General features: G+C 42.8%; 1 protein-coding gene across 1 annotated transcript in view; it reads right to left on the bottom strand.

Moving 5' to 3' along the window:
• Positions 1 to 10,781: 10,781 nt before the first annotated feature.
• Positions 10,782 to 25,189, bottom strand: part of LOC126195439 (neuropeptide FF receptor 2-like) — a 163,149-nt gene continuing 148,741 nt past the window's right edge. Inside the window, exon 4 of the mRNA XM_049934059.1 lies at positions 10,782 to 14,891. Within this exon, the coding sequence (XP_049790016.1) occupies positions 13,910 to 14,891 (982 nt within the window). The 3' untranslated portion in view covers positions 10,782 to 13,909. The remainder of the gene's footprint in view (positions 14,892 to 25,189) is intronic.

The raw sequence follows: 25,189 nt of genomic DNA, 5'->3' as shown, positions 1-25,189 counted from the left end.
ACTCTGTGTTGAGGCACCATATTTCATCCTTAGTCATTTACTTAGACATTTTCCTGTCCAAAGTGCTACAATAACTCCGAGTATACTAATTTGCTGAACTGAAAAACAATTATTTTCCATAAAAAAAGTTAACAGACTTTGTCAAATTGCAAAGTACAGAAATATTTAGTGAGCATAAGTTTTCAAACACTCTGCATAGTTTTAATGATCTGACGGTTCAGACACTCAGTTCAAAGATTATTTTAATTGAAATAAAGTGTTTACAATTTCATGTGTAATGTAGTCAACATTGTTTCCCATTTTGTGTCATGATTAAAGTGTTCACCCATGATCTGAATCTACTGATAAATTAGTTTCTGGGTCCGCATGCTGGGTTTTGGGCCAAGTTTCAATGTCATATTACAACGACAGCAATCAGAAATATGCAACAGTCTACAATTATTCAAAATGTACTAGATTCACGTGCCACATATTTCACTTGAGCTAAATAATATAAGGTAGTGATTTTTCTTGAAAAATGCAAATAATAATCAGTACAGAAGACACTATTAATGTCATCAGAATAACAATAGGTATCCCCAGGGAGTAATAAATCAATTAGCATAACAATGGATTAAGGGATTATGTCATCAGTTCATTTAATTTGAATATGATTTTGATATGAAAAGCGGCGCAGGACCCACGTTGTCCCACTACTCACAATTATTAAAGGTGGAAGTGAGACGTCATTTTCATCCCTGCAGGCATTAGACAGAAGGACACGCCACTGGTTGCAGAGAGCGCGACTGGAATCTGAAGCAGGTGTACATATCGCGAGATGGCTCTGCGGTTATGGCAAAATAAGCTTCTTCTGTGTGCATCTTGTGTAAATAATGTTGCTAATAGTCGAACGACGCAGGAAGTGCATTTGTTTACTGATTATAAGAGTTTTTTGCTTTATGAAATTCTCAGAGGTTTCGATGATATCAGGCAATGCAGAAAGCTTTTGGCAGTCGCGTCGCCATTGATACCACACAAGTAAGTTGGTTGTCTTTACAGTTCCTCTGTGTGATGTGTCAGTGGTGTGTAATTAGCGTCACTGATTACAGTTTAATTTCAACAGGGAAAGACTGTAGTCATTTTATGTTCGTTGCGAAAGTGCTAACATTTCCCAAACAATACTGGCGGTGTGTCGTATAAAGGCCCACGTTGCGGGCACAGTTTCAGAGTAGGATGGTGAGAGTTCATGACTGTGCCTTCTGATGCAAGTATCTTGTTAGGACTATCAGTAGTTTTGGGCCGAGAAGTTAAAGCTATCCGGCCGCGGTGGTCTCGCGGTTCTAGGCGCGCAGTCCGGAACCGTGCGACTGCTACGGTCGCAGGTTCGAATCCTGCCTCGGGCATGGATGTGTGTGATGTCCTTAGGTTAGTTAGGTTTAAGTAGTTCTAAATTCTAGGGGACTGATGACCACAGCAGTTGAGTCCCATAGTGCTCAGAGCCATTTGAACCATTTTTTTTTTTTTTTTGAGTTAAAGCTACGTTCGCGAGTGCTCTGTGAATTCTGGTCGAAGCAGCTGGTACTTTATACCAGTGCTGTGACGAATGTAGACATACAAAATTGGAGGACACTGGAAACTGACAATATAACAAGACTTTATCAACTTTGTGTATGGTTTATTTACGAGGGCAACCAATTCCATAGAGTACTACAATCGAAGTACTTTCGTTCACAGAATTCACAGGGTGGAACGCGACGTGCAGTTAGAGTGCTGTGGGTAAGTCAGGTAAGTCTGAAAGTAGTGGACGGTGTTTTTGGACTTCAAATTTGCAGTAACATGAAGGTAGGTGTGCTAAGCACTTGTTCCATGCAGCCCTGTTACACCGCAGTGGCCTGGTGCAGGTAGTTGACGTGTTCTATGCTGGTAGTTAGAGTTTATACCGTTGGTGTTTCTTCTCGTCACATACCGATGTGTTTTAATTTGACAGAGGCGAAAGAGGTAACAAGACAAATCCACATGAAAGACTAGAGGGCATATGGACTACGTTACAAACAGGCGCGGAACAAGGTCAGTGTTATCTGTGTCCAATGCAACGTGGTAGCACGGATGCACGGCCCACGTCAGTTGTTCCAGCGCTGTCGCATGGTTTTGCTCTTCTACTGTTTGTTTGACTTGAGGTTAATAGCAAACAGGGGCTCGTTAATTCTTTCCCTCTGTGTCTTTGCTATAAGTGTCCTATAGTGACTTTTTAAACTCCTAGACGGGACGCAAATACAGATTTACGCATGTGTATTGATCGTGCAAGATTGTTTTTGCATTTATTCTTCAGATTTGTTTTCCGGAGACCTAAAAGAGATCAAAGCGGAGCACAGTATTGCTCCGTTGGCGGCAGAAACTGAGAAATGATGACACGCTTTATGCATCCTGATAAAATACACCAGGAAGTGTATTGATGGTTTACATATTCATTGTCAGCAAAGAAATGATGAACTAATAATTTGTGATGAGACTCAATCGGCGTGGCCTTTAGAAATTGGTTTCCAGTGTGGGTTTAATCAAACGCACGAGTCTAAGAAATTGGCTAGTGGCCAACATGGCTGCCACCTAATTCTAAGATGTGGTGCACCACACTCCCTTAGGATTGTTTGCTGATTGCTTATCGAAAATAAATGGTACCTGCGCAATCCTAGCACTGTTAAGCTGACCTATTTCAAACTACTTATACTGTAAGCTGTGCTAAGTTCTCTAAGTCTGCTGCGCGAGAAGTAACTAGTTAGGCTAATACTTTTGCTTGTAGAAAGTATAGCGTGTAACGCTGCACTGTCAAGGTGGTGCACTGGGCACTCGTGGTTCTATGCCGTGTTGTCCTGTGATGACTGGTGACCATCGGTTCATTAGCTGACATGGTGTGTTAAATGTGGTGTAACTTGTTAGGGTGGGGCAGTTCTCATCGATGAGAGTAAATTGAATGCAATCGGAATTTATTTGGTTTGAGTGTTTTAAGGAGGAAGCCTGCTAAAGAAAATTCAAACGTTGATACTGATAATTTAAATCGAGTTTTTGTTGTTATATGATTAAAGTTAACTTTTCGACTAATAGTAAAACTTGGCGTCAGTTTTACGTTTTTTACTAAATGAAACGCTGTCGATTTTAGAGAGTTCTTTTTTTTAAAGAGTAGATAAACTGGTTAATATTGTATTTTTCGAATTTCAAATGTAAAATATTTTAAAAATGTCTCTGAAACAAAGCCTGTAGTAATTTTAATTTTAATAATTAATTGCACCGTTTGCCTAGAATTTACCTAGGTTTCAGTCGAGGTAACCCAACCTTCTTCAGAATAGCAGTAACTATCGTCTTTCCATAGTGGATGTCGTCAAGCTAAAACTACAAATCCATAAATTATCGTCAGACTATAAATTTTTTCTGGAACTGCCTCGGCCCCACTTCGCGACCGCGATGCGGCAGCCACGAGTACTGTACTGGTTCCAGAAGACGATAGTTACTGTTATTCTGAAGAAGGTTGGGTTATCCCGACTGAAACCATGGTAAATTCTAGGCAAACGGTGCAAGTGAGGCTGTTCATTATAAAAATTAAAATTAATATTTACACAGTGGTTAACAGGGCCGCGAAATGTTGAAGATATTTAAAGTCTGTAGTCTTGTTGCGTTGTTTGTAATATTTGAGGGGTGGTAACATTGTAACCGGGCCCTTTTCTTATAATGATCTGTTACAAAAAGGTGTCTGTGGATCATTACTGGGGGATCGATGATGCCTGGCATCACTTCAAAGCTGTTGCTCCTGTAGCCACTGCAGCCTCTGACTTTACTGTTGCAAATGAATTCTTCTGAAAATGCTATTCATCTCCGTCTTGCCAGTTGCTAAAATCCCAGCCCTCCAATCCCAACTACTAAAATACTTTGTTCTACAGCACACACACATCCAAAACTTAGAGCAGAAATTTGAAGCCACTGGGGAAGATCTTTCAGGCCCATTTAAAGTATTTACTATTTGGTTTAGGGAAGATTTGTATTACGATTTTGGTGACAGAATTTACATTGTTGAAAAGGTTTTTGCTGTAGAGGAAGTTTAAGTTGCAAACATTTGTGAGTCAACAGCATAGGCGAATACAAAAGGCTATGTAGAGTTTGAAGGGTTGAGTGTGACGAAAATAACACAGATCTGACAGGCAGATTGGGTAATCTGCCCAATCAAGAAGTTGCTATTGAGATTCAAGAACAAATTTAAAATAATACCTTGTCCACCCCGGCAGATGTGTGGTCAGTGGGGCAGACTGCTATGCGAAGCAGTCCAGGTTCGATTGCCAGCTGGATTGGAGATTTTCTCTGCTGATGACTGGAGGTTGTGTTTTCCTTACGTCTGTTTCATCGTAACTGAGATGCCTGAATAGGCGCAGCCCGAAAGCCAATAAATTAAAAGAAAACTGTACCACAATATTGCTATGATTTTGTGATTGTGTGATTTTGGACAAGAAATATCATATGTACATATGTCCTGTTATTAACAGTTTCTGAGGAATCCAATGAAAAGAATGCGGAATATAAGAAATGCAAGAATAGTAGATGAAACATTTGATCTAATGCTTTGTATAGTAGTGTGCATTCCATCACAAACGATGTTCAAAAATTCCACCGTCAACCGTAATGCACTTAACAGCTCTTGTAGACAGATGCTGTGTTCCTGACCGGAGCTCACCTGTACACTCCTTGACTTGAGCAAACGCATATAAAATACGAGCGAGAAGTTACTCTTTTGCGTCCACTCTGTTACAGTAGACTTTGCTCTAAGCCACAAACAGTAATCTAATCGAACACAATGCGTTAGTATGCGATGCTGGTGATGCCTATGATTTTCAAACTGCTGCATCCTGTAATTGGCATCAACAAGTCATGCAAGCTCTTTGAACTGTGTCTGTGTGAAACACTGCTATAGCTAAACTTTCGCGAACACCACTTGCATCAGCCAATCAGGTGCGAGAACTGCTGTCTGGGCCTTAGGCTGATGAAGTCAGAGTAGATTAGACAGGTATTCTGCGTGTGGCTACCATGAGTTGAAAGCTGAGCGGACCTGATGTTTGCAGTTGGAGATCTGGCGAAATCGTTACAGTAACTTGCAGTGATTGTTAATACACTACATGTAAAACGTTTGAATTGGGAGATATTAGTAAATAAATTGCTATATTTCGTCTATTACTTTGGCGATGAATTTTGAGACTGTAGTTGTATTTAGTAACATGGTGTTACAAAGGTTCAAAGATCGACTACTTTTCGTAGGCTGGAAGCTTATTAAAGGACTATGTCCAAGTTATTCAATCAAATGCTTATGCACTCAGATTAGTTATCCTCTCCTTCCCTATAGGATATTTACTGTACCGTTAGAATATTTGTACACAAAGCTTGAATTTGGGTCAGTGCTAGAAAATTAAGGTTATGTTCACATATTTTATAATGAAATGATCTTATGTCATTGTTTCACGGGAGGTCAAATTCGGGTTTGGCCGCCAAGTGCAAGTCTTATTTCAGCCGGCGCCACATTGCGCGACTTGCGGCCGATGATGAGGATGAAATGACGATGACGACAACACAACACCCAGTCTCCCAGCGGAGAAAATCTCCAACCCGGCCGGGAATCGAACGCGGGCCCAATGCATGAGAGGCAAGCACGTTGCCACCCAGATAAGCAGGCGGACATATTTAATAATGCCCATGTGGCGTATACCGTTTGATTCTTTTGAGGTTAATACACAGTGTTAATTCAGCACTGAGACTACTCGTTTACGCACTCCGAAGTCATTTAATTATTTTTGACGCATAATATTGAAGGAGATGTTGCCGATGCCATCTTGGCGATACCTGTTACTATGTTCCTTTCAGTGATTATCTGTGAAAAAGATATGGAAATAGTTCAGTTAGATACAGTTTACGCTGTGGATTAGCAATAAATGTCCTGGTTTCTGCTATATAATTTACAAGTTTTCGAAAGGTGTGCTTCGCTGATGATACCGGGATGCAGCTTTGCAGTGGAAAATTTTTGTGATGTGTACATTGACGCTCTTATACAATAATTTGTGCAGAACATGGCGGTAAAGACTTCAACTTTTGCAGTAGTGTGCGTGAGTTTTGTTCTTGGATTACGCCATTATTCAGTCACTTCAGTGAAGTGTTTTATGTGTTGCATCGTTTTCAGATTAATGTACTGTGATTACAGTCTAGGGCAATCATCCCACAGCACTGCGTTTAGTTAGAACCTAACCAAATTACACTCTGTAATTTAAGTAAATTTTAAACGCGATTACACGGCTTCTGAAAATCAATTCTACAGGTAATTCATATCAATTTTCTGGTGCAATGAATTTCTGTAAGAACGTGTTACTGCATGAACATGTTTTTGCTGATTCGCAGTCAGACAGAAGATGACTATTTGATTATGAATTTTCATATAATAAGTCAGGATGCAGTCTATTCATGGATAGCATACTAATCAGAACACAGTACACAGGCAACGAACTGCCAGACTATAATATTTTTGTTTAATTCATTGCCAGACGAAAGTTTTGTTTAACTTTACTTTAGTTGTAAACCATTATTTTCCTTACTCATAGTTACCTTTGATGTAATCCTCTATTCCTTAATTCTGTTTGAACAAAAACGACTGAATTTATCCCGCTTAAGCTATTTTGAATTATGTATATTATTTTACTGCTCAAAAAGAGAAATTAATGATTTTCCAGCTTTTAATATTAAACTCATTGTTACTGAACTAGTGTGTGTAGTGTCTCTGTTTGTATGTCTGTGAAGCACAATATTCCGTGCGGCATCGACGACCCCTATAACGTACGTAATTTCGTACACGTAGACAAGTTAATCTCGTGGTGGAGAAGCAGTTGCCGATTCTGGCGGTTGCCTGTAAAATTCTTGAAATGTAACGGAAAGAAAACTTCTATAGGATCTTTCTGGAATTGGAACACTGCCATCCGCATTTGGCCATTCGATGATTGCCTGCAAGTGAAATGAATTCTTTTTAGTAGAGAAAACTTTCTCTGTTCTTTTGACCGTGTTATTGAAGCAAGTTCGACAGCAAACATCGACTACCAAATGTTCGAAGTCCGATACAAGCTTGTAGTACATAATAGTTCATCACAGAATCCTTCGATCAAAACTAAATACGCGCAGTTACCCTTGAAATGCAACAGACTGGATTATGACCGTTACTGAACTCTACATTAACATTACATATCGCTTGTGAGTGTCCAAAAATAAAATTATACAATATGGCAGCTAACAATGACTGTTTCATTGCACACACTTCATACATGTCCTCTCGTTATCCTGTCTCGTAACGAAGTCCAATCACATTCTAATTTTCTTACTTTTCTTCGTTCACCATGGAGCAACGCTAAGTGAATCTTCGCTCGTGCAGGCGAAACGCGCCACCTCGCGATATGTCTTCACTTTAAACCAATAACAATAGAAAGTTCGTAGAACCGATTTCTGTCTGCTAGCAGGAGCCAAGGTATATTATATATGTAAAATGTAAATTTCTGACTAGCTTGTTCAGTAGTCACAAAACAATTTACCAAGAAAAAGTAGCTAATTACTTGATTGTTTATTACTCTAAAAGCAATAACATTAAAAATTGAAAAAGATGGGGGCAATAATAATTTTATGGATTTTTAGTAGTCACAATTTTCTAACGTTGGAATAGTTCATTGCATATTGCGTCCAGCTTGACATCCAGTACTCCAGCGTTGCTCGGTATTGTGTTGCTTAAAGTGCAAACAGAATAAATAAACAAATTCTGTAACTGTTTCTAAACTATTTTGGTTCGTTTATTTCAGCGTTTTTTGTAATGAATGTGTGACGTGACTTCGTGCTTTATTGCGTGCCAGTATTCATTTTCAGTAATACAACTACCAATGTGTAATTCTTTCAAACTTATCTCTCTCTGTGAGTACAACTTCGAGATTTTGCCAGTAGTAAAGTATATATTTTTGAAATTACCGCGGATCATCTGTAATAATGCATTTGTTTGTTTAAATATTGAAAGCAGATGCACGATGACGTGCTGTTTTAGACATCGTTTTTCGACGTTAACAGATTGGATGTGTTATTCTAAATTATTCAGGTTCTGCGTTAACGTAATAAACCGATTCACTCCCAACATAATCCGTATTATTAATATAAATTACTAATTGATCACAGATTTAGCGTTAGAGAGCTCAGAGTGGGATTACTGTCGCTGATGACAGCAAGTTGTACACATTTCCCACTTCGCTACGACTTGTTTCGGTACACGTGCCATGTTCCCAATCCATTAACGCACGTTATCACACAGTGAAGTGACTGACTGTTTGGAGAAAAATTCGAGAAACAATCGTTAAAAGGCGTTTAACATTAACCTGATATTGTAATACATGAAGGTTAAATAAATTTTTAATTGGGATATAAATGAAACGTATCACTTGAATTTCCAACTTAAACTTCAGGCAGATTTCGTATGACCTTCTTTAAAATTTACTCACTATTTCTTATCAGTGGGAACTGTAATTAAAATACAGAATTCCACAAAATAAGTTTAAAGTTCCAGGTGAAGTATATTAATAATGGTTGTGTATGTTAGACACAATAACCATGTGTCCGTTAAAAATACCGTGTGGTCAGCCTATGAACGAAATTTTGAAATCTCTTCGCTAGGAAACATTTCTCTTGTATTTCCAGGGACAATATTATGGAGAATTTTCTATGCGTGACTACATTCGAAATTAGATTTAAGTTGACTGCAAAAAAGAGGCACAAGTGGAGTGACCTCCTTTATTTACGTAGAAAATTAAGTGTCGTATGTTTTTCTGGGTTGATAACGTCTGTTACTGATTCAAAAACATTTCTGGAAAGTGATAATTTATTAACAAAAAAGTGAAATGATCGTCTGGCATTTTTCACTGTGAGATCTCATCTGATGTTGTTCGATCGCTTTGTGCAAGTCTTTCTATTTAACATCACGTAGATGCTTTGCACGTAGATGACGACGAAACGCCTATTAGGACATCACAACACCCTGTCACCGGGAGAATAAATCTGTGACCCGGGCGGGAATCGCAAACGGATCCTCCGTGCAGTAATGAGACACGCTGATCACTCAAATACTGTGATGGACAGTTTATCAACATAGTTTGTGTGAGACGAAAGTATACAGGGTGAGTCATCTAACGTTACCGCTGGATATATTTCGTAAACCACATCAATTACTGACGAACCGATTCCACAGACCGAACGTGAGGAGAGGGGCTAGTGTAATTGTTTAATAAAAACCATACAAAAATGCACGGAAGTATGTTTTTTAACACAAACCTACGTTTTTTTAAATGGAACCACGTTAGTTTTGTTAGCACATCTGAACATATAAACAAATACGTAATCATTGCCGTTTGTTGCATTGTAAAATGTTAATTACATCCGGAGATATTGTAACCTAAAGTTGACGCTTGAGTACCACTCCTCCACTGTTCGATCCTGTGTATCGGAGAGCACTGCAACATACATCGCGTTCCTACAGAACGATCTGCCAACGTTCCTCGAAAATGTCCCACTGGAAACGTGTCGACGTATGTGGTATCAGCATGATGGTGCACCTGCACATTCCGCAATTAACACTAGGCTGACCCTTGACAGGATGTTCGACGGGCGTTTCATAGCACGTGGAAGGCGCATAAATTGGCCAGCCCGTTCTCCTGATCTTACGCCTCTGGACTTCTTTCTGTGGGGTACGTTAAAGGGGAATGTGTACCGTGATGTGCCTACAACCCCAGAGGACATGAAACAACGTATTGTGGCAGCCTGCGGCGACATTACACCAGATGTACTGAGGCGTGTACGACATTCATTACACCAGAGATTGCAATTGTGTGCAGCAAATGATGGCCACCACATTGAACATCTATTGGCCTGACATGTCGGGACACACTCTATTCCACTCCGTAATTGAAAATGGAAACCACGTGTGTACGTGAACCTCACACCTCATGGTAATGTACATGTGCGTCAGTGAAAAAGACCAATAAAAAGGTGTTAGCATGTGGACGTCATGTGTACCTATTCTGTACCTAAGGTCCATCACCGTTCCCTTTGGATCCCTAGGTAATTCGGTGCTCTCCGATACACACGATCGAACAGCGGAGGAGTGGTACTCAAGCGTCAACTTTAGGTTACAATATCTCCGGATGTAATTAACATTTTACAATGCAACAAACGGCAATGATTACGTATTTGTTTATATGTTCAGATGTGCTCACAAAACTAACGGGGTTCCATTTAAAAAAAAACGTAGGTTTGTGTTAAAACACATACTTACGTGCATTTTTGTATGGTTTGTATTAAACAATTACACTAGCCCCTCTCCTCACGTTCGGTCTGTGGAATCGGTTCGTCAGTATTTGATGTGGTTTACGAAATGTATCCAGCGGTAATGTTAGGTGAGTCACCCTGTAGTTGCATTGAAATATTTTTCAAATGGTGTACATTTCCTTTGCTGTTGTAAGTTATGTCCTTAACGAAGTACTGAAACTGAAGCAGCTTCACAGGTGACACAACCTCCTCGATGTTATTTTCAAATAATTTGGGCATTACTGTTACTCTCATTTGTCACCTTCCACTGGCTAAGTTCGTATCTACAACTTTTGTTTATTTTTTATCGTCTTGGTTATGAGTACAGGAAAGGCAGTATAGTGTGCATAAATAACAAAAAAAATTTTTTTCAGGATTTTATTATAAAAATTGACATAAAATACAATCACATGTACGTACAGTTACTTGAGTGTGTAGAGGTATGATGAATTCTTTCATATATATTTGTGATTATACTAGACAATGGAATACACAGTGGACTATATATTCAGACTTCTGCGACGTAACTGATAGAACTATACAGGTAACATTGTAAATACTATAATTTAAGTAGTAACGAATCTCTTTGGTATACTGCAGTCCACAAGAAAACTTAAATAAGCAGTTATAATACTGTTGTGTTGCAGGAAACTGAGATACTTTACTCTGAAATATTCACCCCCAATCTTGGTATTAGGAAAACTGTTGTATTTTACAGTAAAGAAACTGTTTCACACTAAAAGCGTCACCAAGCGCTCTAGAGCCCGTTAAACCGAATTCGAGCATTGTACACTCACGATGAGGAACAGTGCCACTACAGTCCTACCATAATATAATGTGCAACACCTCACATAATATTTCATGTGTGGTCTATTAAATCGAAGACTGTTAGGTGCGATTACGTAAACTATTTTTGATGTGTTGAATATCGAGTTATTGTTGAACGCCATGTTCTATTACATCCAGAGATTTTTCGTGATTCTTGCTGAATATTTACGATGATACCAAAGTGAGAAAAAGCCTTGTACGAATGCTCGGCGCCAATAAATCTTGCATTTTTACAGAGTTGGCACTTTGTCGAGACGATTCTGCAACGTTGTAATTGTGGCTTTTAGTGATGAGTAGGGCATACCAGTGTCCCCTGTGCGAAAGGATTGTCATACTTTTCTTGGTGGGGTGGTAGTTACTCAGGCTAGCATTGTCTCACACTATCAGTACAACAATTTTTTTATCGTGGTACAGCTTCACCTGTCTTCTGAGAGCACTCGCAGGAAATTAGGAAAAGTACTTCACTGGAGTGGCCTGTTCGAAATGTTTCCCCCTTGTCCAATGAAGACAGCAGAAAATGTGTCCACAGAGATGTGAAGCACGCAATATGTCACGTAGATTCCCGCAAGAAATATGCATCGGGGGTGGTGCGCGTAGTTCGCTACGCATGCGCGCAACAACGGATGCATGTCGTAAATGCGGCCTCTTGTAGTTGAGGCGGGAGAGAGAAGAGACCGCTGAGGTTACGTGACGTGACTTTCAGTGCGCAGCGAGTTTAATGGACTGAAGCCACCTGCAGCGTGGCGCTCTATCGAGTGACACAGAGGTCGCTCCGCGACGAGCCGCGCGTGTCCTGCGCGGCTGCGAGCCTAAGACTCCGGTATTTTAGGTCTTCTGCGTCGCCACTTCTGCCGCCACGCCCGTTGTCGCGTGCACCAGCAGAACGAGCGTTCCCTGAGCTGCAAGCCGACGCTCCATTCGGCGGCGCTTGTGTTGTCGTGGGCGTCCCGCCGTTTTACGGCGTCTTCTCGTCCGGCGGAGAGCCACAGAACGGCTAATTATAGACGCGCAGCGCCGGGGAAGGTCGGGACAGCACGCTCTTGCTCCCCACTTCCTCTCTCCGGCGATCGGACCTCTTCTGCGCGCGTTTGCGTTGCGGCATCGGAAGTAAACACCCGTGGACTTCGTCAGTATCACAAGCCGGTATAAGACGGCGCCGAAGGCAGAAGGGCTGGAACTAAGCGCCAGGAGCGCGCAGTCAAATATTTAGCCCTGTAGATAACTCCTATAACAACGCTTCTGCTGAACTGGTTGTGTATCCCATCAAGGTAGGTATCGTTAGAGGGCAAGTCCGAATTGGAAAAGCACAGGGAATTGAATATGCCGCCTCTGTTTAAAGGAACCGTCCGATCATTTGCCTCAAACGGTTTAGGGAAAGCACGGAATGTATCTGGGTAACTGAAAGTGGATATCAATCCCGACACTCTCAAATGCAATTATAGCGGCTTGAGTACTTACTCTGTACGCCGAATTGGTAAATTTATTCTTTTCTACGGCACTCTCCCATAAACAGGTGTCATTCGTTCACCAATATGGGCTGTGTAAGATTCCGCCGGAGCTGCTTCTTAGCCGCATTTTTCAACTACGGTTGATTTTTAATCTTGATTTGTGGTGACAGTGCGAGCTAAACCTCGCCCTATCGCACAACATCTGCTAGAAATTGTCATTACTTCGCCTTTGTAATAATGTCCTGTGAGGCTGCCTGAAACTTCGGCGGATTCTGCATCAAGGAACAACAAACACTTTTCTGCCGTGGAGAATCATTTTATTCTGAATTTGAATTGAGTCTATTCACCGTTCCAAAGGCACGTTTCTCGCAGATTCTCTCTCTGGTATTTACAGCTCAGTTAATTGAACTGCGGTACAGCGAAAATGTAACAGCGCAGTAGGTGACTAAGTCTATATTGCAGCATGTAGTGTCGGCTTAGGTTGTAAAAGATCGGTAGATGTTGCTGTAAGTTGACAATGCCAGCGTAGAAGATTTAATGAGAAAATAACCGGCTCGCACTTAACTGGAACAATATCTCTACTTTTTGGCAACTCTTAACCGGAACTTGGTGCAACATAATTTTCAAATACGTTTGTGCAAGAAGAAACAAAATTTCAGTGAAGTAAGTTTTAGATTTTATCCCCGACTAAACAGAACGACAGTGAGATGTGAGCACATCCGACCGAAAATGATGTCAGATTGAAATTCTGTGCCGGGTTTAAATCTCATCTGGATACTTGCCTCTTTTGAGCTCCAGTCCATCGATGACTAGCAATTAAAAAAATTGTTTCTTTCCCTGCTTTCTCTCTTACAGACACAATTAATGAATGACAGATTTCATTCCAGGTGGCCGCAATCAGAATACCTTTGGAGCATAGAATATGTCCTGCTTGTGCTACACCTATTTTTCGTAGAACTTAAGAGATCTAGAATCTAGAGAAATGGCGCAGTCAGAGCTATGCTATGTCACTGCATAGACGGAGAAGGCGGCTTTCAGCCTAACTGTTGGAAACTGCCTATATCCTGAGCTAAGCGAGGCCACTGAAAAGATAATTGCACCTCGTTCGCGCTTAAAACTCCTCTGTGCAGAAAGCCTCCGTGGTAGGCCCTTTATCTGACGGCTATTTCCGACACGTCTACAGTGAGCGACAAATTCGGAGATTCCGCCGACAGTGCGTTGGAGACGCTACACCAGCGGTGCGACCATCACGGAACTCAGACCATCTGCCCGCTCGGCAGCTCCAGCACCGAGCCGATGCTGCAGCCGCTCATCTTCTTGGCGAACTTGGCACCCGACGCTGTGACGTAGCCGTTGGCGCGGCCGCTGCTGGGCGTCCGGTTGGCGATGCCACCGAAGGCGTCCGCGGCGTTGGACTTGCTGCCCCCGCAGCCGCCGCCGCCCCCGCCGCCACCGCAGCCGCGCATCAGCTCGCGCTGCCGCCGGCGCCGGCCGCGGCCGCCCAGCCACATCCTGGCGAAGCAGGCGCGGAAGTTCTCGGAGAGGACGCCGTACAGCAGCGGGTTTACCACGGTGTTGAGCAGCGCGACGAGCAGCGACCAGACGAAGTGGTGGGAGCGCAGGAAGAAGGCGGTGTCCTCGTTGGGGCGGCTGCCGTCCACGTAGATGAGGAACATCATGATGGTGATGGGCAGCCACATGAGCAGCACGACCAGCACGTTGAGCAGCAGCACGCGCACCACGCGCAGGTGCTTGCTGAGGCGCAGCTCCTCGTGCTGCGACAGCGAGCCGGCGCGCGCCTGGTGCCCGCCCACGCCGCCGCCCGACGCCTGGCTCGCGCCCGACACCTTGCGCGACCACGGCATCATCAGGCTGCCCACGAAGCTCAGGTCGCTGTCGCGCCGCAGCGCCTGCGCGCTGTTGTTGTTGTTGTTATTGTTATTGTTGGTGGCGGTGGGAGTGCCCGACGAGTCGCAGTCGGGCGCCACGTTGACGCCCGCGCCGCCTCCGCCGGAGCTGGCGACGCACGGCACGGCCCAGCGGCTGCGGGAGGCCAGCAGCTTGTTGAAGATGCGCTGGTAGTGATAGACGAGGAGGCCCATGGGCAGCAGGCAGGCCACGATCAGCACCGGCACCGTGAAGCACAGCGACAGGTTGACAGAGTCCGAGCGCGGGAACACCAGCGTGCACACCGACAGCTGCTCCCCGCCATCCGCCTCCACCGGCTGCTCTCGGAACCTGCAGCGCGACAAGGACACACGTGAGCCACTCGGAAAGTAAACACTGCAGAAATTGACACAGGACGCTCGGAGAAGATGCGAGAAGATCACTTGATGCAGAACAGATTTTTTATTGTCATCTATTTGCCCATAACTTTTTTATAATGACCAGTTTCGGTACACTTCAATCATTATCAGAGTTGACTGCATCGGTTACAAAAGTGATCCGTCGAACTTACTAGCAAAATTTGCATGCTACTTAGCAGGATAAAAAAATAAAACTGAATTTTGTTAAGTTGAACGGTTTACTCTTGTAACCGAGAAGTCAAAATTGATGATCAATCATTTGAACCGAAACCGTTCATTTTATTCAATTAAAGGAATCTAAACGAACAATAAAAAAATTCCAGAACGCGATTTTCACGCTGCAGCTGAATGTGCGCTCATATGAAACATTCCTGGCAGATTAAAACTGTGTGCCGGACCGAGACTCGTAAAGTTTGGAAGGTAGGAGACGAGGTACTGGCGGAAGTAAAGCTGTGAGGAGGAGGCGCGAGTCGTGCTTGGGTAGCGCAGATGGTAGAGCACTTGCCCGCCAAAGGCAAAGGTCCCGAGGTCGAGTCTCGGTCCGGCACTCGGTTTTCAAAAAATGGCTCTGAGCACTATGCGACTTAACTTCTGAGGTCATCAGTCGCCTAGAACTTAGAACTAATTAAACCTAACTACACTAAGAACATCACACACATCCATGCCCGAGGCAGGATTCGAACCTGCGACCGTAGCGGTCGCTCGGTTCCAGACTGTAGCGCCTAGAACCGCACGGCCACACTCGGTTTTCATCTGCCAGGAAGTTTCATATCAGCGCACACTCCGCTGCAGAGTGAAAATCTCTATTCTGGAAACATCCCCCAGACTGTGGCTAAGCCATGTCTCCGCAATATCTTCTGTGAAGTTTGGAAGGTAGGAGACGAGGTACTGGGAAGTAAAGCTGTGAGGACGGGGCGTGAGTCGTGCTTGGGTAGCTCACATGGTAGAGCACTTGCTCGCGGAAGGCAAAGGTCCCCAGTTCGAGTCTCGGTCCGGCACACAGATTTAATCTGCCAGGAAAATAAAAAAAAATTGCTTTGGGAAGTAAACACCCCAGTCAAGTTTTCTTGGTGTGACAGTTAATTAATGTGTTTCCTGATGCTCAGTTGAGCTTTTGATTTTGAGACGACTCGAAAACCATGGCCTGGTCAGACGAGTCCCAATTTCAGTTGGTAAGAGCTGGTGGTAAGGTTCGAGTGTGGCGCAGACCCTACGAAGACATGGACCCCGGTTGTCAACATAGTGCTGAACAAGCTGGTTGTGTTTACATGGAAGGGACTGGGTCCTTTGGTCGAACTGAACCGATACTGTTGAGTCCGTAACACGTCGAGCTGCTGGACGACGACTGCAAAAAAGAGGTCAGACACGCATTAGTTGGTATCCCATGACTTCTGTCCCCTCAGTGTAGAACTGAACGGCAGCAGTTTATGTGGCCATATATGACAAAACTTGATACCTTATAGAATTTTATCCCTTGGCTTTGCTTGATAAGTTTGTTTAGTTGGTTGGTTGTTATATACCAGATCTTTTATGCCATTTTGAATTTTTTATGTCTATCCGACGTAACAGGTTACCTAGCTCACGTCCCCACTAATTTACTCTGTGTATGGACGTCTCTGCGCAAATTATGTTTCAGTATGAAGCTAACGCTGGGGACAAATGAAAAGACGGAGATAAGTATTTATAATGATAGTTACATTTGCCTTGTTTACGTATCGTGTAGATCATAGCGTTACACACTTCAAGCCGACACTGTAGTATCACCGAAGCGCCACAAGGGATGGCAGCGAAGTAGGTAGCGTGTAGGCATTTGACAAGAGCTACAAAAAAGTGTTCACATGTGTATGTAATCTTATGGGGCTTAACAGCTCAGGTCATCAGTCCCTAAGCATACACACTACTTTACTTAAAAGTATCCGAAGGGCAAACACACACACCCATGCCCGAGGCAGGACTCGAACCTCCGCCGGGACCAGTCGCACAGTCCTTGACTGCCAAGAGCTACATTTACAGACGGAATGACCCTGTGGCGTGTCCTGACTGCAGCCCGGCTTTTCGTCTTCTAGTCGACAGCTGTTTTCATCAGCAGCAAATTCTCTCGTGTTTTCTGCGAAGAGAAAAAGCAGAGTATCTCCTCCCTGTCCTCACTATCGGCCATAGCTCCCATCATGAAGTACCTCTTCATAATATTTAGTGACTTAGGAGGTACTTTAACTGCTGCTGGAGATATTTCTGAGGTGACAAGCTTATCTGTAAGGAAGTGTTACTCGATAAAATATTGTCGTAACATCTAGTGAGACATGGCCGAGATATTAACCAGATGCAAAAATTAATTGGTATTGGAGATATCATCTGGGAATGGTATGCTTATCTATAAGAGAGTGCTACTTTATAAAATATTGTGGTAACATCTAGTGAAATATGACCGACATATTGACCCGATGCAAAAACTAACGATTTGTTGTTAGCGTAGAGGAAAGTAAAATTTCACTACCAGATCCCAAGCTGATTAATGTTTACGGGCTATGGCAACCACAGATATATAGCTTTCGCCACATGAGCTATGTTAAACTAAGCTTAAGCTTTCAAGGTTCATTACCACTTCCACCGTGAGATTTTTTTTTTTTTTTTTTTTTTTGCGCTGTGGACACTGGTAGTAGTTCAAGAAACTCTGAATTTAAAATTCAATTGACTGCACCTTTCGTAGTATGAACTTTAACTGTAGTACGCTTCGACTGTAGGATTAATCAGTAACAGCTGGAATCAATCCCGCTATAAAAATATCTAGGAGTAACAATGTATGGGAATATGAAGTGTTCAAATGGTTCAAATGGCTCTGAGCACTGTGGGACTTAACATCTGAGGCCATCAGTCCTAAATGAAGTGTAACGATAACTTGTGCTCATCCGTGATGGAATCAAATACTGGGTTTCAATTTATTAGTAGTGAAACTGCACTTAAACATGCAAGAACGAGATTACTTACAAAGCTCTAGTACAATCTTTACCGAAATACGTGTCAAGTGTATTCATTTCAGATCGTACTAACAGGGGAAACTGACGATTTGCAAAGAACAGCACCGTCAATAATCACAGGCAGTAAACACGAAAATTAGTTTAGTAATTGTTTGTGCAGAGATATTACAGAAATTATTCTTTCTACTTTCCGAACGGGACTATCTGAAAGAAACTAATATCCCGTACCAAAACATCATCTGCCACGTACTTTATTGCTATTCACAAGGTGTAGGTCTCGGCGTAGGAGCAAATGTCTTAAATTCCTTCATCGCTTCAGTGATGCCACACTGGATAGATGAGCAGACATGATCTGACCTCTCTTCATTCAGACTGTTCATAGTTTGATGTTATCATTGATAGATGCTGAATCTAATATTCTGGGTTCGACACCCGACCCTTTAAATTTTACTGATTCGGCTTGGATCCTGATCCAGTCAGCCTTCTGCTGCTATTGGTAAACTGGACCTGGTCTACTCAACTTTCTGTGACTACAAACCTATTTGAAGAAAAAAGCAACAACATTGACGCACAAGTCGAAGAGATCGCGCATTGTCGTAAACTACACGAAGTAATTTTCCTTTTTCTGTCACATGTCTGACCGCACGCCAGACAAGGTGTACTCGTGTGCTCCTCACGGTAAGCTAATTATATGTACCCACTGGAAGAACCAAATCAGTCCATTTCTTAGAATAAGTAAACAAAATTACAAAGCCAATAGGGAATAGAGTAAACATTGAGGCGGAGACGCTATAAGAGCAGGCACGGTGATCTGGAAGTGGCTGTACAGCGTCCTTTCAAGGTATTTCTTCTTCATCCTAGTGTCACTGGCTACAGAGAACGATGAGTCATACCGTGTGTTCAGAGTTCGAGGTGATCTCACTTGTGAATCATGTCCGCACCGCTGTTAAACCTTCCTCAATGAATCTCAAGGAAAACTGCTTTTAACTGACACATACAATCTTTTACGGGTATACAAGTATGTAACGTGAAACCATAGAATGTTTGAAACCATAGAATGTTTCATTACAACTCGAAACGACTTTGCACATGTCCCCTCATACGCCTGAAATCAACCGCCTAATGACTCACGCGAATATAGCATTAGTCGACTTTTCCGCTCTCCAAAGAATCTGAAACAGATAACGTGCGCAAAGCGGCCTTTACACGTATTTTTAGATCCTTTTCTACTGTACTGTTAGCTAGTTCTACTAAAGTGAACCAATTTGAGTACAGTAATCGATATTACGAGCGGTTCAACCAATAAATTTCGATAACGTCTTGGTACTTTTACACTCTTGCAGTTTGATTTTCTTCATAACGAGACTAAACCCGAAGAGCCTTTAACAGTTTAATGGCAGGCACAACAAGCATTATATGAAAAGTATGTATTTGATTGGTACCTGCTCTGCCGGACACGTCCGACAGAACAGACATCACCAGTGATGACGCGGCTGGTGCATACATTTGTGTGAAGTTGAGGATAGGAAACAGAAGGGTGTGAATCCGTGGCCTCCAGCAGCACAGGGCACTGAGGTAACGCAATGTCGAAAGTTGAAAATTTGTGCCACGCCGGGACTGGAAGCTGGATGCTCCATTTCTCCAAGGCAGTTGCCTTAACCGCCTCGGCTATCGGTCACGATTTTCGTCCAACTCAAATTCTCAACTCATCGCGCACTGCAGTGCATCGTCCCTCGTCCATTAGTCCCGCAGTCGCAAATTATTGATTCCCGTAGGAGTTCGGACAAAATTAGTGCATCTGCACTGAAACAAACGTTAAGGAGCCGTAGCGCTGTTACAGAGATGCTTCTAGAGGTGGTAGAGGGGACTTAGTAGATCAAGTTTTACACAGGAACCCATATCTGGAAACACCATACAAAGTTTCAAATTTATAGGTGCCGGCGAATATATATATATATATATATATATATATATATATATATATATATATATATATAAGTGATGATTCCGTGACGATGTTACAAACAATCAAGAATGATGGATACATGTATCAATTTGAGGTTACGGTCTCTGCTTCGGAAACAAACGAGTCGGAAGTTATAAGTGAAAACCGTTTTGTTACTTCTGACTGTGGAATACATGTACAGATACTGTTGTTGTTACGACTGTATGGCACGCGACTTTCAGAGGAGGAAGTGCGGACCAAAACAAGAAAAACTGTCTAGTAAACACGGGGTCCAAAATGCATACTTTCGAGCTATAAGCACTTATTCAACACAGCAGATGTGTTTCACACTAGGGAAGATGGACAAGTGCTCTTAGTTCTTACGGCATGCCCGTGTTTCTGCACATTTTTTCTTGTCTTGATCCATACTATACCATCTCTGGAAGTTGCCTACGCTACATTCTTAGCAACTGCAGTACCTGTACTTGTATTACTCTTCCAGAAGTATCAGAATGATTTTCGCTAATAACTTTCGACTCGTTCGTTTCCGAACCAGGGAACCATACCTCAGCCTGATACATGTATCCATCACCCTTGATAGTTTGTGACATCACGACGGGATCACCGTATAATACCTACTTTACAGGAGCCGGCGCGACGTAGCGTCGTTGGACGACATTTCCGGACATGTGTTCCATTGTCAAACTTGATCTACCCTCTACAACCTCTAGAAGAGCGTAACATGAATTGTGAAACACTCCATACATACATTTGAGTGGTGTTCAAATAAACAGACCACCTACAAGATGGATGCAAGGTGTTAAGGAAGCAATGAATCCAAGGGCCCTTCAGGAAGTTGAGGACAGGATGACGACGACTGTCGTAAAAAAGCTGTGCATATGCAGCGTGAACCAGACGTCCACCGACAAACTTTCGGAGGTTGTTCGGAGATACCTTCTGAGTACGTTTGTATAAGAGACTCATGGTTTTCAACGCCTCACTAAAGAGTAATAGGTAACGTTGTTACGATTTATTCGGTTCGTTACCGCAATAAACCTTGCTGAAAATATCTTCGCAACAAAACAGAGTAATACAGTTATCGCCTGTCCGAGAAACTACTGTGATGAGGTTACCGTCAGCTTGGGAACAACTCAGCACAATGGCGTTATGTCATTCTTCCATACAGTGAACGCATACAGGAGGTGCACATCGGCCAACTCTTCATCCATAAGCGTATCCATAGTATCGCTGTGTATCACTATTAAAGCACAACTGACACTGCCGGAAAACAAAGTGCTAGACAGGACCGAGCACTACTGAATGCAAACTTGAGGCCAACGAGATAAAAAAAGGACATTACAGACCGTGAGCGAATGTAAACAGGACACGCTGCGCTTACCGTCGACATACGTGTTGTGCACGTATTTTCAGCGCAGTACAGTCACTGGGGCAACAAGTCAAACGAAATGGAATACCTCTGTAACGAGCCGCCGAGGACCGTGCGTACCTTATACCAAAATAGTCAGAAGATATCCTTAAACAAGCTCTGAAAGTTTGTCACTAGAGTTCTGGTTGTAGTTCACAGATACAGCATTATCCAAAGGTCGGTAACGGAGTTGTGCTCCACCAAAACTACGGTTCGGTAGCCTTGGTACACTGCATAAATGACGTAGTAAGTGGCAGGATTACCAGCTGCATTGGTAGCATTGTTAGAGAAAGAAACGTAAATGAATGTGTAAGAGAAACTGGGACCCGACGACTTATTTGCTGTTTTTATTTGTTTGGTTGTTTCTTTTGCACATAATTACAAGCGCACATAATTCACTGTTAGCCTATTGTATATTTTATAGGCTTAAAGAACATACATTTCACTTTATAAGTAATAAAAATTAGTTGTGGTGCAACTTCTCCGCCTTTCTGCAACCAAAGCCATAAAGTTTTATGCAAGTACAGTTTACATGCACAAACACAAAAAATAGATAGTTATTGTTGTTATTTGGCATTCAATAGAACGTTCTTCGTTATGATAAAAGGTAAGAGTTTCCTCTTATCACTGATAAACGCGAAAGTTCTGTGTAGCAGAAACACGTTTTATGTAACTTCGGCGAAACATTTTGGTTTTGTGGTTTTTTATTTTACTTTTTTGTTGAGGAAACAGCCTTTTTAGAGCTATATAATAAACCTGTATTGTTTTTACTAAAATATTTCTCTGTTTCACGATACAAATCAACCATCTTCGAATAAAATCTGATTTAAACACTGAAAATTTCAATTTTGCTATGACTACTATTTACCTTTAAGTAACAGACGGAAGAATAACTATGTAGGTTTTTTTTTCCTTTATTGTATTTCGATTATCCCCGAAGGGGGCGGGCTGGCAGCAGCTTATTACGCTGCTCTGCAGCCTACAGACTGTTTAAATCGTAAGAAGAATATAAGAAACAATAAAAGCAGGTGAGAAAACGGTGACTGAAATTGTAAAACGGCGGAAAATTGTGGAAAGTTAAAACATAAAAGCAAAGGGTTGGCAAAGCTAATAAAATACACAGGAAACAGACAGGTAACATGGTAGACAGACAATTAAAAAACATGGCGACAGTCTGGTTTCTGTTCACAAGAGATATAAAAATCACACCCAGTGACAGTATGATGTCCGTTCGCAACACTTCGGAGAAGACACACAACACTGAACACTCACTGTAAACACTGCACTAAAATGTTGGCACAAAGATAACACACCATAGCCGAGGGAAGATGGGGGGGGGGGGGGAGAACCTGGAGTGATTTTTTGGGGGGGGAACAAGGAGGGAGGAGAGGAAAAGCGAAAGGGGGGGAACCAAAGGAGGGAGAGGACTCATAAGGGGGGGGGGGGGGGCAGGGCAGACGCGAGAGGGAACGGGAAAGGCCAGAGGAGGGAAATGCAAAAGGACTCTGGGGAGAGAAGGGGGGCAGAGAGAGGGTAGGTGGGGAAAAAAGAGGATGGAAGGGGAGGAGAGGGAGCCCAGGAAAAGGACAGAGGAAAGGAGAGGGGGGGTGGGGATCAGAGTTGATAGGAGGGATAAATGGAGGGAGAGAGGGCATCATCCGGGAGGGGGAGTCGATGGAAGCCACCTTGGGAAAGGAGATGAAGGGTGTAGAGATGGAGGGTAGGGGGACACAACAGTGAACTATGTAGGCTACGCGGCCGTTTATGTATCTTTACTCAGTTTCTAGACGGTTCATCGCTTCCGGTTTTTAGGGGAATCTAATAAGACGCTGGTCGCACTCGCAAAGAAAGCGATAGTTACGAGGTAGCGCCCGATTGGTATGCAAGACACGTAACGTAATAGTTACGTGGGTATGACCTTAACTGAGCAAAGCTACTAGCAACACTACCGTAATCTACGCCGGAGGCCCGCGAGAACGATAGGCTGTGGCGCAAACGTCACAGCACGTGACACTGCGCATCTTAAGAGTGCCAGTAGCCGCCTCCAGCGCGGAGCGAGTAACTGTTTCAGATGGGTTTAATAATTCTTGAATGTGTGTCTAAATGCATGCACCTCTCGATGGCACTCGATGAAGTTAAGATGTTTAGTGAGTGCCCAGAAAGTAATGCACCCCATATTTTTTATTCTCAGCCGAAAACAACGCAATGAATGCGAAACGTTACGTATGTGTTATTTGAGTGTTTGGTTTCCCGCGGTTATTGCGGTCATGCCGTGGTTCTGCCTCTTTCTACGTGTGGCAGCAACGGTGTGTATCGATATTTTCACCGTATACCATCTTTGGTCTGGTGTTTACAGTTCCGGCTTGGCAGTGTGCAGTCAGTCGGTCGATTGGGTTGGATCAGCAAGTAAGTCTCCACACAGCGCAGTCGGCCGGGCCTGCTGGCGGTCTCTATGCAGTGTCGGAGTGTGTGCGGGCCGTTCGAGTGCTACGAGGTTCGTGGCTCACCGACCCAGGACATGAAAGTTGAGTGGTGATTTAATTACCGAAGCCACGTCTGTTCACGTTGTCCCCTTGGTTGGTGGTTCGCTGTTGGCGGTATTCCTGGGAGCAACAGCGAGTGTTGGAGTTCGTGAAGATTTAGCCACCATGTGGTGGAATTAACTATATTTGTCGGTTTGAAATTCAAGTGCACCAGCGGAATTTTCTGCCTTGTGGCCGTTAGTGTTCCGGTTACCTGCCCTAGTCGCTGACGTGAATTCAAGCAGTGTCCTTTCCTAACCTGTTGCTGCTGTCCAACATGGTGTGTAGTTTTTGGCAGCTTAATGTATTTTTGGTTGTGGGCGGCTATGTATGTAACGTTTTGGGTTTGGAATTCTCGTATACTGGTCGGTGGTTAGCAAGTCGTCTGTTCGGTGGGTTTCTGACTGTCTCTTGGTTGTGTTGCCGGCGGATCGAGAATAGTTGGGCCGACTTCTTGTCCCACCTAAGCGAACGTTACGATTGGAAGGGCAGACTGAGAGCCCTGGAAACTTCTGAGCGCCGTTGCCTATACTGTCTTTCTCGTTGGCGTTTAATTGTGTATTTTTAATGGCTCATAGCCGATGCTTGGAATGTGTATGCTTGTAATTGTGTTTTTAAAATCAAAGGCCTTCAGCCGTTTCAAAAGCAAGTTTTTCTAAATTGGGCAAGTCTTACATTGCCTGAAGATAAAACTTGGGCCTTCCGCCTGTTGAAAATTTATTTTATTGTTTGAAAGCATCGGCCTTCAGCTGATTTAAGTTTTAAGGATCTTACTTCTCAAGTATTACCTTTTCGAAGATAAATCTGTGGACTTTCTGCCTGTTCAAAATTTATTGTAGTTTTAGTGTTTTTAAAAGCATGAGCCCTCAGCCACTTTAAGTTGTAAGGTTCTTATTTATCAAGTATTACATTCTTTCAAGATAAAGCTGTGAGCCTTCTGCCTGTTGAAAATTTATCGTAGTTGTATTGTTCTTAAAATGATGGGCCTTCAGCCGCTTTAAAATTTTGGACTCATATTCATCAAGTCTTACATCACTTGGGCTTAAATACTATTTAAGGTTAAAAACTGTGGGCCTTCTGCTTTGGAAAATTGGTTGCAGTTCTTTTTTTTTTTTTTTAACAAAGGCCTTCAGCCGTTTTGGAGTAAGGTTTCTTATTGGTCTTTAAGCTTGGGCCTTCTGCCTATTGAAAGGTTATTGTAATTACGTTGTTTTAAGTTTATCAGCTTTCTGACGCTTTTAAAAAACTGAATGTATCTGACTAGTCAACTCTTACATCGCTTGTCTTTAAATACTATTTAAGGTTAAAGCTAGAGCCCTCTGTCTCAAAAATAAATAAATAAATAAATAAATATTTATAGCA

The sequence above is a fragment of the Schistocerca nitens genome, chromosome 1, assembly GCF_023898315.1.
Source record: "Schistocerca nitens isolate TAMUIC-IGC-003100 chromosome 1, iqSchNite1.1, whole genome shotgun sequence".
NCBI classification, from domain to species: domain Eukaryota; kingdom Metazoa; phylum Arthropoda; class Insecta; order Orthoptera; family Acrididae; genus Schistocerca; species Schistocerca nitens.
This window is presented reverse-complemented; position numbering and strand designations above follow the sequence as displayed.